This window comes from Anoplopoma fimbria, chromosome 3 (assembly GCF_027596085.1).
Source record: "Anoplopoma fimbria isolate UVic2021 breed Golden Eagle Sablefish chromosome 3, Afim_UVic_2022, whole genome shotgun sequence".
Lineage (NCBI taxonomy): Eukaryota > Metazoa > Chordata > Actinopteri > Perciformes > Anoplopomatidae > Anoplopoma > Anoplopoma fimbria.
The window spans coordinates 11,789,745-11,806,231 of NC_072451.1; the positions used below are offsets into that span (position 1 = coordinate 11,789,745).

Here is a 16,487-nt window from a genome sequence, read left to right on the forward strand (position 1 = left end):
TGTTTTTTAAGTTTATGATCAAACATCTGCATTGTCCTTAAATTGAGAGACTATGTGGGCTATAGCTCTATCACTGTTCACCCTGTTTGGATGTGGATGCCCTCAATCACCCCAAAAGCTAAAAGTCAGCACTTACAGCTCATAGTCACTGTGTAATTTCAAATCCAATGTTCTGGAGTACAGGGACAAAGACACTCAGGAGAGAAGGAGTGGGAAAAGCCGATAGATAGAGAAAGAAGGAAACCGGGAGAGACTAGAAAACATGAAGTCACGGGTCGACCGATACATGAAGAGAGAGGAGGGAGTGTTAAAATGACAATGTTTGAGATGACAGAAATCCCAGCCCTAATCCCCCGGGATCTGCTCTATGCTCTCTGACACAAAGCACACTACAGTGGAGCGAGTGCAGCATTCAACTTTCAACACACAAAGGAATAAATGAGAGCATCTCTCTCAGAGCTGTAGCCATGATTAATGAATGCTCCAGTGTTATATAAGAGGAAGAGTAAATACTATCAGTCTTCAGTTAAACATCTCAACAGAGAGATGACACTTGCCTGCTCGCTGTAATTGCATGTGTGAGAGAATATGGACACCTCACTGGGTTGTCTGATTGAAGGCTGAGCAGATGTTTACTTCCACAGTGTGTTATCTGTTTCTCATTCACCGCAATGTGAACAAGCCACAGTTGGCACCTCACTTCTGTCGCATATATAATTCCTCCTTCACTCAGTCTTTTGAATGTAAGTAACAAAGAAGTAATTTTCACCCAATAACAGCCTTTGTTGTGTATTGACATGCTTTAAACACCCTCCGCTTAAGTGTGCCGGACAATGTCATGCAAATGACTAGAACAAAGTCAGAAGTAGCCTCTATAAAATCCCTGAAGATACAACCTTGCCTGTTGTACGCCAAAAAAGCCCACTTTTTAGTTTCTTTAATACCATTATTTTCAAGTTGTGTTTCCGTGAATAGACATTCTGGGCGACAGCGGTGAAATGGGATGAGATTTAGTACACACATATTGCATGTGCTTTGGCCTGCTGAGCTACCATGACAGCCAGAAGCCACGTTTTAGTGAGAAATCTGCATCTTCCAAACTGCTTCTCTACAGCTGTGTGTACATGACGTAAAGGAGATCTTAAAAATGGAGCCCTGTCAGTTGGTTTACTTTAATCAAGACCACAGGTCACCCTAACTAACTAACTGGCTGTGGTTCAAGCAAACCGCTGTGTTTGCCTGTTTGGTCTGGTTTGGTTAGACTGGTGAGGACGCTGTAACTTGAAGTTACAGCTTGAAATCTTTCAGTGAACACTGCGGTGGCTTGTTGGCTGGATGAAAGCAAAGCATACCCAGAATTTGTCCTTATTTAATAACAGTGTGTCACCAAGTGATTGATGGGATTTTCACATACGAGTAAACCCCAAACTGTCCTCCAAAGAACATACTTATTTAAAACCCAAACCATGATATTCTCCTAAACCTAACCAATTTATTGTTGCCTTAATAAAACCAAGTCGTTTTGTTTCAATTCATAACAATAACCAAACTGTGAACGTTCCGCGTTGTGCGCCTGTCACTAATAGTCTCCAATGTTAATTTCTATGTGAAACATAAACACTACCCAGTAACTATCCCCATGATATTACCGTACAAAAGGTCAAAAAGGTAATGATTATGCTGAATGATGTTGTGCTTTCAGGGTCACTAGATCAGAGAACACTCAAATAGATAGTGTTGGTAGAAGCTTTTCAGTCATGGAAGTAAAAATGGAGAGGCATGTGGATATATTTGCATTTCTATTCCAAGGCTGCTTCACATCAAATAATCAAATGCCTGATTTTGACACCAATCCTGCTAAACAAGGGGACATGCATATTCTGTTAAGTGTCTCATGGGAAGATTGGATTAGAGGACAGAATGAGTGAATGAGACTGAGCGACGGGGAGATTGGGGCAGATTGGATTAGAAGAAGAAAGTGAGTCACATAAAGTGACAGAGAGAGTAAGAGAGAGGAGGGGAGAAGTGGCTGAGAGTACGATGTGTATGTGTGACTGTGTGAGCATTGGAATATATGTGGGGGAGGCTTTGCTTGCTTATGTGTGGGTGTGTATGTGCTCCTGTGCTACCCTTGCCCACATGCTGACGGCTGTCAAGTCAAGGAAACTTCAAGCGATTTATGTCTTTAAAAAAGAAAAAAGAAAAAGGGAGCTTCCACTTCACAGTCGGTGGTTGCATATGAAACAGCAGCGTGGCCTGACTTTGCCTCACTTCAGCCTCCGAGCTGCTGCAGCCCTCCGGCAACGCTGGCCTGCCGCCCGGTATGGAAATACCCCTCAGCCTTAATGGACATTTCATTTAATAATCAGTGATTGATCCCTGCAGGTAATGATGTATAAGCAGGAAGATCAGGGGATGAAGAATATTCTCAGTCAATAATTGAAAGAGGTAGAGAGTCCCATGGAAAGACAGGCAACAGTGTTGCCAATAGCAGCATGTCTCCTTAACTCTCCAGTTGTCAATATGGCATCTCTTTATTTGCCAGTGGCAATTAGCGCCACAGAGTCATGTTGTTGAGTTAGAGTCACATCAACCTCACAGAGCTAATTAGACACACTTGACCTTTTGTGCACCATGCTAATTTTAGAGACGGGGATGAGGCTGAGGCAAGGCGACTAAAATGTTTTCATGTCACAGACCTCCAGATAAACACATCACACTCACTTGTGTGCATTCTCTCTCTTAAATACAATCAAGTGAATTGAATTCAGCCTGTGCGTGCATGCTAGTGAATACGAATCTTAGTATGTGTGTGCTACAAAGGTGAGCTAGGCCGTGTGGATGCAATCCCTCAATCAGAGATATGGTCTGAATTTCAAATTCAGCATCTTGATCAGTTCTCAGTTGTTTTCCTTCACTATATTGAGGTTTAGTTAGACTTGTGTCAGTAAGCTGTCTGGTTGTGTAAATAATTCAACAGCATGCCTTTCTCCACCAGACTGTAGACCTATCTTCTGCCTAATGAGCTCCTCACCATCACAGTCCTTGATGTTTTTGCCTCCTCAGGTCCATAGCAGATACGACCCCCAGAGAGCCTCTTGAGTCAAACACACACACACACACACACACACACACACACACACACACACACACACACCGTGAAATGTTTGAAATTCAACCATGTTTGTGACATTTAGTGACATTTAATATTTATGAACATGTACTGTTTCTATTTGTGGCAGAGTCACGCTGAATGGAATTTACATACACGTTATCCAAGCGTGACACATACTGGTGCATCTGCTTTACACTGATGTGTGATGCTATGCATCAGTGCATGTTTGCAGTGAAAATGTATGACTGTGTGTGAGTGTGTGTGTGATTCTTCTAAAAAAAACAAAAAACATTATTTTACTTTTTGCTTTATCGGAAACATTGTTGCTTCATTTAAAAATAGTTTATATTGAACCTCTGCTAAATGTTTCCTATGCAGCCACTGTTGTAAAAGTAGAGTATGTTCATAATCAATCAGTGCAATGTTTATGATAATGATTGAATACTTGCAACATGCTCAATGTCGCACTATAGATTATTTGGGTAACTAAATTAAAGTATTAAATAATGCATTGATGTCAATGCTGAAAAAGGCTACTTTTATGGGTGTTTATAGTTTCCAAATAGTGAAATCTATTGGTTAGAATGTAAATATTGGTCTCAAATATGAGTATTAGTCATTGGCCTTGAAGTGAGTTTAAAGACATTTCTTTAGTAAGTTCAAATCAGAGCAGGGTGGTCTGTCCCCTTTAATGTTTCACTTGATCTTTCTGTGATGTTATACTGTAGAGACAGACAAGAAAGGAACAAGAAAAAGCTTTGGCAGCATTAAATGAGCTGGGATTCATTCCATTGCAGCTGCATGTACGTGGCTTTTCTGCTAATTGGTTTGTCACCATGAAGCCCAGGGCTCCATTTTTAAGATCTCCTTTACGTCATGTACACACAGCAGGGGAGAAGCAGTTTGGAAGATGCAGATTTCTCACTAAAACGTGGCTTCTGGCTGTCATGGTAGCTCAGCAGGCCAAAGCACATGCAATATGTGTGTACTAAATCTCATCCCATTTCACCGCTGTCGCCCAGAATGTCTATTCACGGAAACACAACTTGAAAATAATGGTATTAAAGAAACTAAAAAGTGGGCTATTTTGCCGAACAACAGGCAGGGTTGTATCTGCAGGGATTTTATAGAGGCAGGGTCTGGATGGAAGAAGACTCCACAGGATACTTTTTCTTCAAGTTTTGATAAAGAATTGATTAGTCTTAATCTTTTGGTTTATTTTTAATTGAAAATCAATAAGATAGAGACCGATCACAGAACTACACCAACCAACACGGAGAACTATTGTGTTCAGAGGTTTCTGTTAAAAAAAATAATAAGAAAAATCAGATTGTAATTGATTTTTGTATTTGCACACAAGAAAAGTTTAGTTATTCATGTTGTTAAAAATATCACCAATGTGGTAGGATAAATAAGTTGAAGTTTCTTAAATTTAAGGGAAATTGTAAATTTATTAAATTAAATTATTTATTTTATTAAGCGAATGCTAAAGTCCTTGAGCCAAGCAGTTGCCTCTCGGTCTGCTGTGTAATCCTCCTTGTAGTATTCGGAGAGGGAAAACTTCAGTGATGTGGTCCATTGTTGTTTCCTCTGCTGCCCCACCTTAAGACTGGCCAAGAAGGTTGGACCAGCCAGGGAGTTATGGGAGTGTTGTTTTAAACTGGGCATCTACATGGAGTGCATAAGGTGACCTCGACCAGACAGGTGCCCGGTATTCTGCTAGGACCAGTGCTGAGGTGGGCAGCGTAGGGGCTGCTGCCCCATATTTTAAGCTTGAAGCTACCAAGGAAGGTTGTTACTGGACTTTACCTTTATCATCAGCCGTCTCAGGTGCTCATTAAAGGACAGGGTCCGGTCCCAGATAAGTTGCGTTAAAGGTGTTCTTTAGCTTAAGTTTGCTCGGTTGGATGTTAAGTTCTTTTGCAGCTTTTGCATTTTGGACTGTTAGTTCAAGGCTTGGGGCTGCACGGTGGTTTGGTGGCTTGCACTGTTGCCTCACAGCAAGAGGGGCCCGGGTTCAATTTCCAGGCCAGACGGCCTTCTGTGTGGAGTTTGCATGTTCTCCTGTGTCAGCGTGGGTTCTCTCCGGGTTCTCCGGCTTCCTCCCACAGTCCAGAGACATGCACCTTAGGTCAATTGATGACTCTAAATTGCCCGTAGGTGTGGATGTGAGTGTGAATGGTTGTCTGTCTATATATGTCAGCCCTGTGATAGTCTGGTTACCTGTCCAGGTGAACCCTGCCTTCACCCAATGACAGCTGGGATCGACTCTGCGACCCTTAACAGGATAAGCGTTTATGGAGCTCATGGCTTGGTTTTTAGCACCAGGTCTTGCAGTATTGGTATTATCAAGTGTTGCGAGGTCTTCAGCGAACACCTGCTATAGTGATAGCTTATATCAAAATCTGGTGCTTGGGTTGCCAGGCAGATGTCATCGGCGTAAATGGATTTGCATGGCTGTAGTTTTGAGTAAGTAAATCGTGTGAAGGTAAGAAAAGATTGAAGCGAGAACTGATCCTTGTGGTCGGTGTTCCCTGGCAAGGTGAACTTGTTAGCAGAGTTTTGATTGTAATACAATTATAATATAAATATCAACAATAGTAACAAATGTGAAAAGAAACTTAATTTATAATGAAAGACAACATGAACTGTCAGGATACTACAAAATGATTCAGTGTGAATCTGTGACTTTCCACTTGACCAAAATAGAGCAGGGTGCACATGGAAGCATGAGATTATGCGGCTGGCCGGTGTGATGGCTTCCTCTGCTGACAGGAGAGCTGAAGCCAGGGAGGGAGAGTTCTGCACTGCATTGGCATTGGAACCAGAATTACAGGGCATTTCGATCTGCTTTAATAGTGTGATAATCCTCAAGATTTTCACTTTGGCGCCTTGAGATTCCAATAAAGGCACTAAAGTGTCAGCCTGATGAGTACAGTAAAATATTAGACTCAGATATGGACATACCTTCGTAGTGCAAAGCATAAGGTACCCCATAATGCAATGTCAAAATAGAATCTTCAAATCGCATAAATTCAACACATTCTACTAATGGAGTCGTTCCTCCGCGGCGTTACACAAACATATTTCCTGCCTAGTCTTGTGTCAAAGCCTGAAGTCAAAACTCATATTCCTTTCTTGTGTAAGTAGGGTCACAAACTGGGGTTTAAACCTCTGCAGTTCCTGTCATGACATATTTCGCAGAGCAGTGGGTGAACACAGAGCAGAGCTGACAAGTCTCACTGTGTGAGGAGAGCTGGCTCGCTTCAAAAACAGCTTGACTCCCTGATAAATGGACTGGCCACTGGCCTATTAGCTAACAGTGTCAGTCAAAAGGAGTCAGTTAACAAAAAGAATAGAAAAAAACATGCTTGTCTCTTTAGATGTGAGACATGCAGTCCTGACACGTCCTGAGATGTATGCTGGGAGACTGGTAAGCAACTACTGAACCGCTTTGGCCGAGGTTCAATCCCCAACCATGTCTGGTAGTGAGCTTTGTCGCGTCTTGACAATAGCAGCAACATACTGGATGATGCAAGCAGTGTGGTTATTACAAACCATCTCTTCATTTATCCAATAGACTAAAACTCATCAACTGGAGAAACAGTGCTTTAATGGTTTAGAAATCATGAGCTAGAGAGGAATTTTCATAACTGGGTGAAACTTGTTAAAAGAAAACTACTGAGGGGGGAAATTCACAAAATAATTGTAAGGCTTTCTCCACAGCTTAACCTGCACAAATAAGACACAAAGAAACTGTGTAATTCCCAAAGCACCCAAATAGGGTGAAATTCACCCCTCACTTAGCTGCCAAAAGAAAATAGCATCTTGGTGCTCCTTTTCTATTTGCACAGATTTAAATGAGGTAATTAGCAGATATGTGGCACAAATTTGGACCCTCTCTTTGCAACTCCTTGCAAAAACAGTCACACACATAAGCGCTAATAGCCACATGTGGGGATGATCTTCCTCAGAGAGTTGGTGGTAACTAAAGGGCATTCATAAGGGTGGTCATGCCCAGACTTTCACAGTGATCATGGCGTATTAAATCCAAAATAGGGCTTCTCTGGCACGTTTACATTCTTAGTTTTAAGTTTTAAGGAATTCCTCTGCAAATCATCTGTCAGGACCTGCAGCACGTTGAATGAACATTATACTATTCTTTTTCTCTCTCAATTGTTCTGCTCCTGTGTTCTTGGAGCAAAGGCAACATTGATGCTTTGACACAGTGATAACTGCTATCAGAAGCAAAACATGAGGAAGTAGAACTCAGCTGCAAAACTTTAGGGTTGTGTTTGCGCTGAATGTCATAACTGCAATATCTTTACTGAATCAGAATTTGTGACGGGACAGACTGCGGCCACAATCCAATCGTTTTGAATTTGCCCGTCATTTTGTAGACTTTGGTCTTGTTAGCATATTTTTGTCCAATGTGACTGGAAATCCCTGTGCTATTGTTGCACAGTGCATATCTGTTGCAGAGCAATTCATCACAACAGTGTTTACCTTATTATGATGAATGAGGCAGGTATGGTGGAGTTCTGTTATCTCAATGCTTTGTGCTTTATAGTGAGAAGGTTCTGTGTTCGAACCCTCAATGCACAGATTTTTTCTTGGCTTTTCAACCTGTTTTTGAATGTGGCTAGTTATTGACTTGCTTGGGTGACGTATCCTAATAACTCATTTCCTTCAAACATTGAACACACTGAGCTCCTTACCCATCATCTCCATTGTAGAGATTTGGGAAATGGGTACTCAAGATCAAGGTTAATTTGGGCGCGAAACTTCTGATAAAAGAATAAAAAAAACATGTTAATTGGGAGTTATGGGAGTGTTGTTTTAAACTGGGCATGTTAATTGTGTCAGAAATGATAAAAGAACACCATTTAATAAATTGAGCAAGACCCCAGCGCTGCCACTGATGTGTGTGAATGTGTGAATTGGTGAATGAAAGTCCAATTGAATATACAGTACCAGTCAAAAGTTTGGACACACCTTCTCATTCAACTACTTTGAAGAATCTAAAATATAAAACATATTCTGGTTTGTTGAGCATTTGTTTGTTTACCACATAATTCCATATGTGTTCCTTCATAGTTTGGATGTCTTCAATATTAATCTACAATGTAGAAAAAAATAAAAATAAAAATAAAGAAAAACCATTGAATGAGAAGGTGTGTCCAAACTTTTGACTGGTACTGTATACATGCAGTTAAAACACAGGACTTTCACCCATGAGACCGTTGTTTGTGTCCCCAAAGGATGATAAAAATGATTTAAATGATGTAGATCATGTAATGTAAGTTACCTTACAAACATACCATGATTTTCCTTTACCAAGCCAAGTAGTTTTGTGGCATAAAACTAAATTGTTTCCATTGTAATTTTAACACATTATGTTCCACCACCACATAATGCAATGTTAGGAGGTCGTGGTCATTTCTTGAATTGCAGTCAGATCCCATTGACCTACAGCCACTATGGATAATGATGAGAACTTTTTGAATTTCAGTTTATACCTAACACCGTGTGTTTAGTCCAAAATCCAGTGCTCTATGTAGTTTCCTGATCTCTCCAAACTAATGGTCTATTTACAACAGTATCCATAAGCTAGGTCTGACTCCACTAACTGTCTTCATATGAGTACATGAACCAAATAGAGAAAGGAAACACTGGAAACAACTGCTCTAAATCAAGTGGATGTGGAAATGTCCTTGAATGCTGGTAGAGTCATTACAGTACATGATGTGCTCTCTGTTTGATCTGCTGCTTTGATGTTTGACTAAGGCATGTCCCGGGCCTAATGCTCCCACATTCAAATCTTACTGGGAAGGAAATCTGACTAATAACCTACTGTGTAAGACCTTAGCCAAGATGTCTGCTGCAAGTCTGTTCTTTGATAAGTCAGAAACTTGATTGCAGGGCAAGTCCTGTCTTTAACCCATGCTGCCTACCCCATAATGCAGCATGCTGTCTTCATAGATGAAGCAAAGGGCTCATGAAATGTATTTTTATTCCTTTTTCTCAACCTCTCTCCTTCCTCATTTGCACACTAGTCACACATCTTCCCTCATGTTCCCCCCACCCAGGCCTCTCGCCACTTTGAATTGACTCACTGACATTGACAGTGTGGGTGTTTGTTTCGTCAGCAAGCAATAGAAAGACAGAGAACAGTAAAGGAATGTACAAATGAAATTAGAATTACAATGGAAGGAAGGCAAACAGGAATAGTGTGAATAGATGAACAAGAAATGTAGCGTACAAGACACAAGGTCAAAGGGACCTTAGAGTGGGTGTGAAAGCCTTCAGGTCTGAAATGCATCATGTCTCCGGCAGGCTCAGCCTGTCACAGTTTGTGTTTGCACAAGGATATTCCAGAGTACTAAGGAGTATGAGTGATCAATTTCTTTAGAACTTGACATTTATGTGTTTACGACAGCAGATGTTCTCTTTGAATGGAGCCCTGGTGAGTTGTAGCTTTAACCTTGTTAGGATAATGTTTCTTCCTGTTTGTTTGCCACTACCAAAATAAATTGGTAACGAGTGAAAAGAAAATCCCAGTTTTTATGTCTCCACACCGGCGACAGCTCTGGCCCGAGGCATTACGTTTTCAGATTGTCCGTCTGTCCCTCTGTCCTCTCCTGAAGGTGATATCTCACACTTTGAGGGATTTCTTAAAAAAAACAAGCTGACAACAGCCAAAATGCGAAAGCGAGGCTTCAAAAGCGTAGTCCACAAGCCCAATGGGTGACATCATATTAACTACGTCCATTTCTTATACCCTGGCTGTGGTTGTAGCCCTAATCCAGTGTCACTTGACTATGCCTGCTCCACCGGCTTTTTTTTTGTTCATTGCAAAAGCCATAAAGCATTGAGTTAAGAGAGTTGAAACACAATCACATGTATGATATCATCAAGGGAATTGTCCCAGGTTACTTGACATGCCATGTAATGATGGTACATAATCAGGATAGTCACTTCACCAGAGCAAGTGTTATGGAATGTACAGGGTTATGGAATGAGCTCCCATTCTACATCCACAAGAGCCAGAGGAGGGGGCTATATAAAAAAAGGGTTAATAGTCATAATGCTTATGACAATTACCATTAAGAATGTTATAAGAACTTATAAGGTCATGTATTATATTACTTCTAATTTTTTGCTAGATGAAAAGATGAAAGTGTATAATAATTCCCACAGTTGTAGTACATTATACTTTCATAATGCATTGTAATGTGGGTATAAGTGATAATGAGTTTTATGTGTTGTTCTTGCATAGTTTTGTTTCAATTTGCTAAAAGCAAATTAATGAGCACTTAGAATGTCCTAAAATCACATTATAAAGCATTACTGCAGTGGTAATTCGTTAAAAGATAATATTGTATTACAACTATGGAAATGATATTACACTATGTTCAATGCAAAAATAAGGAGTCGGTGAGTGACAGGCACTTATGATGTTTTATGATACTTGACCTTATACGTCATTAAAATATATGTTTATAATATGTTATGATTATTGTTATAAAGCACTACAGGCATTTCTGAGTGTTTGTAACTATAATTATACAGTGCTATGAGCAGATTATAAGACTCTTTAAGTGTGTTTATAATACATTACAGACATAGGCATCATAGAATCAATAGAATGTTCTACCCTAATTGGTTTTGAACATGTTATTAAAAAGAGCATGAGGTTTTTTGTCATGTTTACTCTATTTTGTTCAAATGTGACCATAATCGACAATGTGTTTATTAGGGATTATGTGCTTGCCTGGTTTAATTCAAAGGGTTTCTTATCTTTAGAAAGTCGTTCAAAAGAAGAAGAAAAAAAAGGTAATGCAATAGAAGGAGGGGTTATATAATCAGGGTAGTCTGGGTCACCTCATATTCATCAGAGCACTTCCCAAGTGCAGTAAACAATGTCTGGAGATGTTTGTTTGGTGGATGTCTGTGTTTGTGTTCAGTCTTTCATCACCTTCTCCCAGATGGATAGTCCTGTTTGAGACGAGGTCTTGGTGCAGGTCTCGCCCACATGAAACAGCACATCCACGCAAACATACACAGACATCTCCTGGAGGATTTCCTTTTTCTATGCCTCTGTGCAGGAGACAGTAGTGGCCCGAGGCATGATGTGTCTTGCTTGACCGTCTGTCTGTACTATTATCAGGAACGCTGGGAGGAAAATTATATTTAAAAGTGGCACAAACGTCCACTTGGGCTCAAGGATGAACTGATTAGAATTTGGCGACCAGAGGTCAGAGGTTAAGATATATGACCTTACAAAACAAGTCTTTTGGTCATACCTCAATCATTTATATGCTAATTCTGGCAATATGACACAAATATTTCAAGGTTAAATGATGTAGTGTTGACATGTAAAGTGCAATTTGACTGGTTGATGGAAGCATACAACCGCGAGGCAGTCATTCTAGCTCTTCCTGATCTCATCTCTAATGGACATACAATCTGATGCTCTAACTCTCATTTATAAAACACCTTTTCTTTTAACATTTAGTTCCGTTCCGCTGATGGGGTTGAACTGAATAATTCTCAATCTGTGTCTGTTCTGCCTAATCTTTCTTGATCATGCTACAGGCAAAGAGCCTGATGATGATCTGGAATATTAATGCATCATTTTCTACCCCACACACACTTCCCTTTAGGATTGCATAATCTAATGATCTATGTTACGACACATTATTTCCATTTACATGACATATTTTAGTCATTTCCCAGGAACCTCATACACACAGCCTGGATAAATGGCAGCATTATTCAGTCCTCTTATGCACATCTGTTTAGATGGTTTCACAGTAGCCTCTCTAAAGAACAATTTGGCAGCAAACACTTTCATACAGCCAAACAGTGCATTTTGGGGAGCTGTGGTGAATACAAAATAAGTAAATGCAGGATAATTAATAGGGTTTAAAAGGGACTTTACATTTATCAGCCAGATACCACTTGGTCAAGGTAAGGAAAAGATTCTGGCAAGGTTAAAGACACCAGCAATGACTGTAGGTAGGGATGCAAATAGCAGCCTCTTATATCAGGGAAACACTCTTTGTATGCCGGGCCAACCACCCACACTTCCTCCCTGAGAAATTCTATGGCGTCAGAATTGTAACTTTTCAAATCAGGCAATCCACAAGCACTTCAAGTGTACGGAGCTGAGAAAGTAGGCAGGATTTGCACTTCTCTCGAAACCTCTCTTTGTTCATTCTTCACATAAATACTTCTGCCACTTTCCCTGAGTAACCATAAGTGTAACGCCGTGAATGCCTATCAGGCGAGAACGTTGCCAAGTCTGAAACACTGACAGCCCCTCCCTTTATCACTCCATACAAAGCTACTCCCCCCAAATTATTATTATGAATGTAAACAACACACATGTTTATGTAAGTACTCACGCAGCTCTCAAGCTAGAAGCATGTGGAAGACTCCGGTGACTCATTGCAACCATAGCTTTAAAGTGACAAAAAAAAACGATTCCTAAAGATATAGAAGCCATAATAGAAGAAAAAAAGATTAGGTATGGTATGATGATCACCACCTGGTTTATCTACACAGTATGGGTGTAATATTAGGCTACTGTCTGTGTCTGCTTATTTCACTAATACATTAGTTTTTATACGTATGCATTCTGATTCATACCGGAAGTGTCTGCGGCTCTCACCGGACGTTGTTATATCTTGTCTAGCCTTCTTAATTTTCTGCATTCAATTTCTGCAATATTTGTTCATTATTTATACTCCACATACACAAAAATAAAGTTTTAGCTGCCAACATTTTTTTTTTTAACCAATTACCTAAAATGATCAAATAACATATAGTTTGAAACTCCACCTTCTGAACAAGAAAAATAGTCTTGATTGACTCTAAATCAAGTAGAACAGGAAATAAGTGGAAACAAATCCAAGTCAGTATTCTAGTATCTGTTCAGAGCACATGATCTGTGCAATAGCTCAGAACATGGAATGTTGTGATTATATCACAGCTAAGAAGTGTTCTTCGACCCAACACAAGGTAAGCTAATGCTTTAACTACACAGTCATCAAGAAATATGAAAGTTACAGACACATTATAACTTAAACAGACACTGGTGGTGGTGATGATGAAGGGACTTCCTCTTGTGTCATGCGTAATATTTTTTTTCATCAGATTAGTTGTGCTGGAGGCAGTGGTTAGTATGTCTGCATTTCTGCTGGCTTGCATATTCTGGGCAACATTGTGGAACCTCCTTTTTAAGTGTGGCTGCATGTCGTTTAGCAGGTGGATTTTAAGATAAAATAAGATAAGATAATCCTTTATTAGTTACAGGATTTACAGCAGCATAGGGTATAGTGCAAACAAGAGACAGTAAAAAAAAACAAGATCAAAAACAAGTATTGTAAATAAGCAATAAAAACAGTAAAGAATCCACAATAACTGAAATATTATATATACAGACAGAATAACTATTATAACTATTATTATTATTACACAGTGTATTTGTATTGCACAGGTTTTTAGTGTCATGTGTCATGTGGTCTACTGGGAGCAGAGCTGGTTGTGCAACCTGACAGCAGCAGGAAGGAAGGACCTGCAGTACCTCTCCTTCACACACCGGGGGTGAAGCAGCCGGTGGCTGAAGGAGCCAGGGTCTCCCGCATGGGGTGGGAGGTGTTGTCCTAGCTTAGCCATCATCCTCCTGTCTCCCACCACCTCCACCGTATCCAGTGAACACCCCAGCACACTGCTGGCCTTCCTGACAAGTTTGTTTAGTCTCTTCCTGTCAGCTGTCGAGATGCTGCTGCTCCAGCAGACCACTGCATAAAAGATGGCTGATGCCACCACAGAGTCGAAAAAGGTCTTCAGGAGTGCTCCCTGCACTCCAAAGGACCTCAGTCTCCTCAGCAGATAGAGTCTGCTCTGACCCTTTTTGTATAGTGCGTTAGTGTGATCAGTCCAGTTTATTGTTTAAGTGAACACCCAGGTACTTTTTTTTTACAATCTCAATGTCCTGTCCCTGGATGTTCACTGGTTCCGGAGGACAGTGTTTACCCCGGCAGAAGTCCACCACCAGCTCTTTGGTTTTACCAGAGTTGATCTGGAGGCGGTTCCGCCGGCACCATCCTATGAAGTCCTGGTTCAGTTCTCTGTATTCCCTCTCATCGCCGGCGGAGATGAGGCCGACGATTGCAGAGTCGTCAGAGAACTTTTGCAGGTGGCAGGTAGCAGAGTTATATTTGAAGTCCGATGTGTATATGGAGAAGAGGAATGGAGCCAGAACGGTTCCTTGTGGGGCCCCCGTGCTGCAGGACACCAGATCTGACTCACACTCCCGTATCCTCACATACTGTGGACGGTTGGTGAGGTAGTCCAGTATCCATGCAGTGAGGTGGTGGTCCACCCCAGTCTGCTCCAGCATTTCCCTCAAAAGCAAAGGCTGGATGGTGTTGAAGGCACTTGAGAAGTCGAATAACATGACTCTCACAGTGCTTCCAGGAAGGGATTCCAACGAGACCCTGTTATTAAGCAATCATGACAAGACATAAGTCTAAAGGATTTTTTTTTAGACAAGGAGTGATACTGAGTGGAAATGAATAAGACTCCACTGCAGCGTTATGTTGGTATTATATCACAGCTATGAACCAATCAGATTTCTTGGTTTGAGCTACATGTTACAATCATGTGTTTACAGCCCTGTTACATAGTTTAGCCTCCTGTGAGTCCTGGTGTGATAGAGTGGGCGGTACAGTATGATAATAGAAGAGAGGGATGTACAGACAAAGACGCGGTGCTTCTATGGAGCTATTTTAACCCCCCCACTAGGATTGCATAGGTACACGACATAAGGATATCAGTGGTCTTCCTTAGAATCACATGTACTATGTGGTAAGACATGAGCCCCATCATCACACTCCCATAAAGCCCAGTCCTTGTGCTTACTCACCGCTAACAGTCACCGTTAATTCCTCACATCTGAGGGTTTGCTGAAGTGCATTAGACTCCCAATTTTAACCCCTGGGAATGGGTTCTGTATTTATAGTTTACAGCCTGTAGGGATTTTATCCAAGGTCAGTAGTAGATTACCTATTTGGCTCATTGAGCTGTGCGCTCTGTTAGATCCCCTTTTTTAATGTGCATCTGTGATTGATTAAGCCGCTGTGTTTCTATGCTCGTGCAGACCTTGACTGATGCATGCAGAGAGCAATATGTATGTATGGTTAGCTCTTGTGCTGAATGTGCGATCGATGCAAAGACTCCCCTCGCAATAATTACCTCATCCAGTAGGAGGGGGAATGCCTGAGGGTTGAGTGTGTGTGTGTTATCCTTGCTTCCCGGCTGGCTTTTTGAGTCACGGATTGTTGCAGAGTGTCAAAGAGCGTGAAGCTCCTCTTCATCAGTCTGCAATCAATGCAGATGGAGGAGGGAGGGATCTATGTAGGTAGAACAGAGAGATGGACAGAGAGAAAGCAAGCAACTGCAAAAGACAAGGACAGACAGGGAGAATAGATTATTGACTGAGAGACCATGTTATATCTGATGAGCTAAATAACAGAAGGAACACACATATAGGATTATTTTACAAATGAAAAAAGGAAAATCATGTTCATACAGTCCACCCTTAGCCAAACCCCGCCCCCCACCGCTACCCCGATGAGCTGTCATAGGCTACCATGGAGCCCACACTGTCACACACTGCACTACACGGCGAACTGCAGGGTTCCAGGAGTTGGTCGGTGAGGGTTTTTGAGGTGGGACAGGACAAGGCGCTCAAAAGACTTCATGACCACAGAGGTCAAGACGACGGGCCTGTAGAAATTAAATCCTGTGATGCTTGTTTTTTTTTTTTTGGGTTGAAGCAGGCTGGGGCGAGGCATGTCTCCAGTGAGATGTAAAAAATGGTGTTGACTTCTCTCTCCAGATTAGAAATAGTCGTCATTATGTTGGGGGATGGGGAAGGCTCTGGGATGGGTGGTGGTGGTGAGGCATGGGCCCCTGCTGAGCTGGTGGATGGGGTCCTGGGGGATTGGGTCACGACTGTCCCATTGTATTTCAAATCGACAGTAAAACTCGTTCAGGTCGTTTGCCAGGTGGAGGTCATTCATGGAGTTGCAGTTGGTGATCTGTCTGAGACCTCTCCAGACAGAAGCACAGTCACTGGCTGAGAGCTGGTGGAGCTGTTTCTCAAAGTACTGTGGTTTACCAGGGTTAGTTGTTGTTAGAACTCAATCTGGTGATAGTTTGAACACAGCTGTCTTTACAGAAGCTGATGTATGACGTCACAGCCTCTGTGTACTCATCCAGACTGTTGGTAGCATTCCTGAAAACGTTCCAGTTTGTACTCTCCAAGCACGCCCGAAGATCCTCCCTAACTTCACTGGTC

At 41.4% G+C, this 16,487-nt stretch overlaps 1 protein-coding gene across 3 annotated transcripts in view; it reads left to right on the forward strand.

The window, feature by feature from the left end:
* nlgn1 (neuroligin 1) overlaps positions 1 to 16,487 on the forward strand; it is a 277,347-nt gene that overhangs the window by 69,174 nt on the left and 191,686 nt on the right. The window contains exon 4 of one of the 3 annotated variants that reach the window (XM_054624197.1): positions 10,964 to 10,985. The exons of the other annotated variants lie outside the window; for them this stretch is intronic. Within the exon in view, the coding sequence (XP_054480172.1) occupies positions 10,964 to 10,985 (22 nt within the window). The remainder of the gene's footprint in view (positions 1 to 10,963; positions 10,986 to 16,487) is intronic. 3 annotated transcript variants of the gene reach the window in all.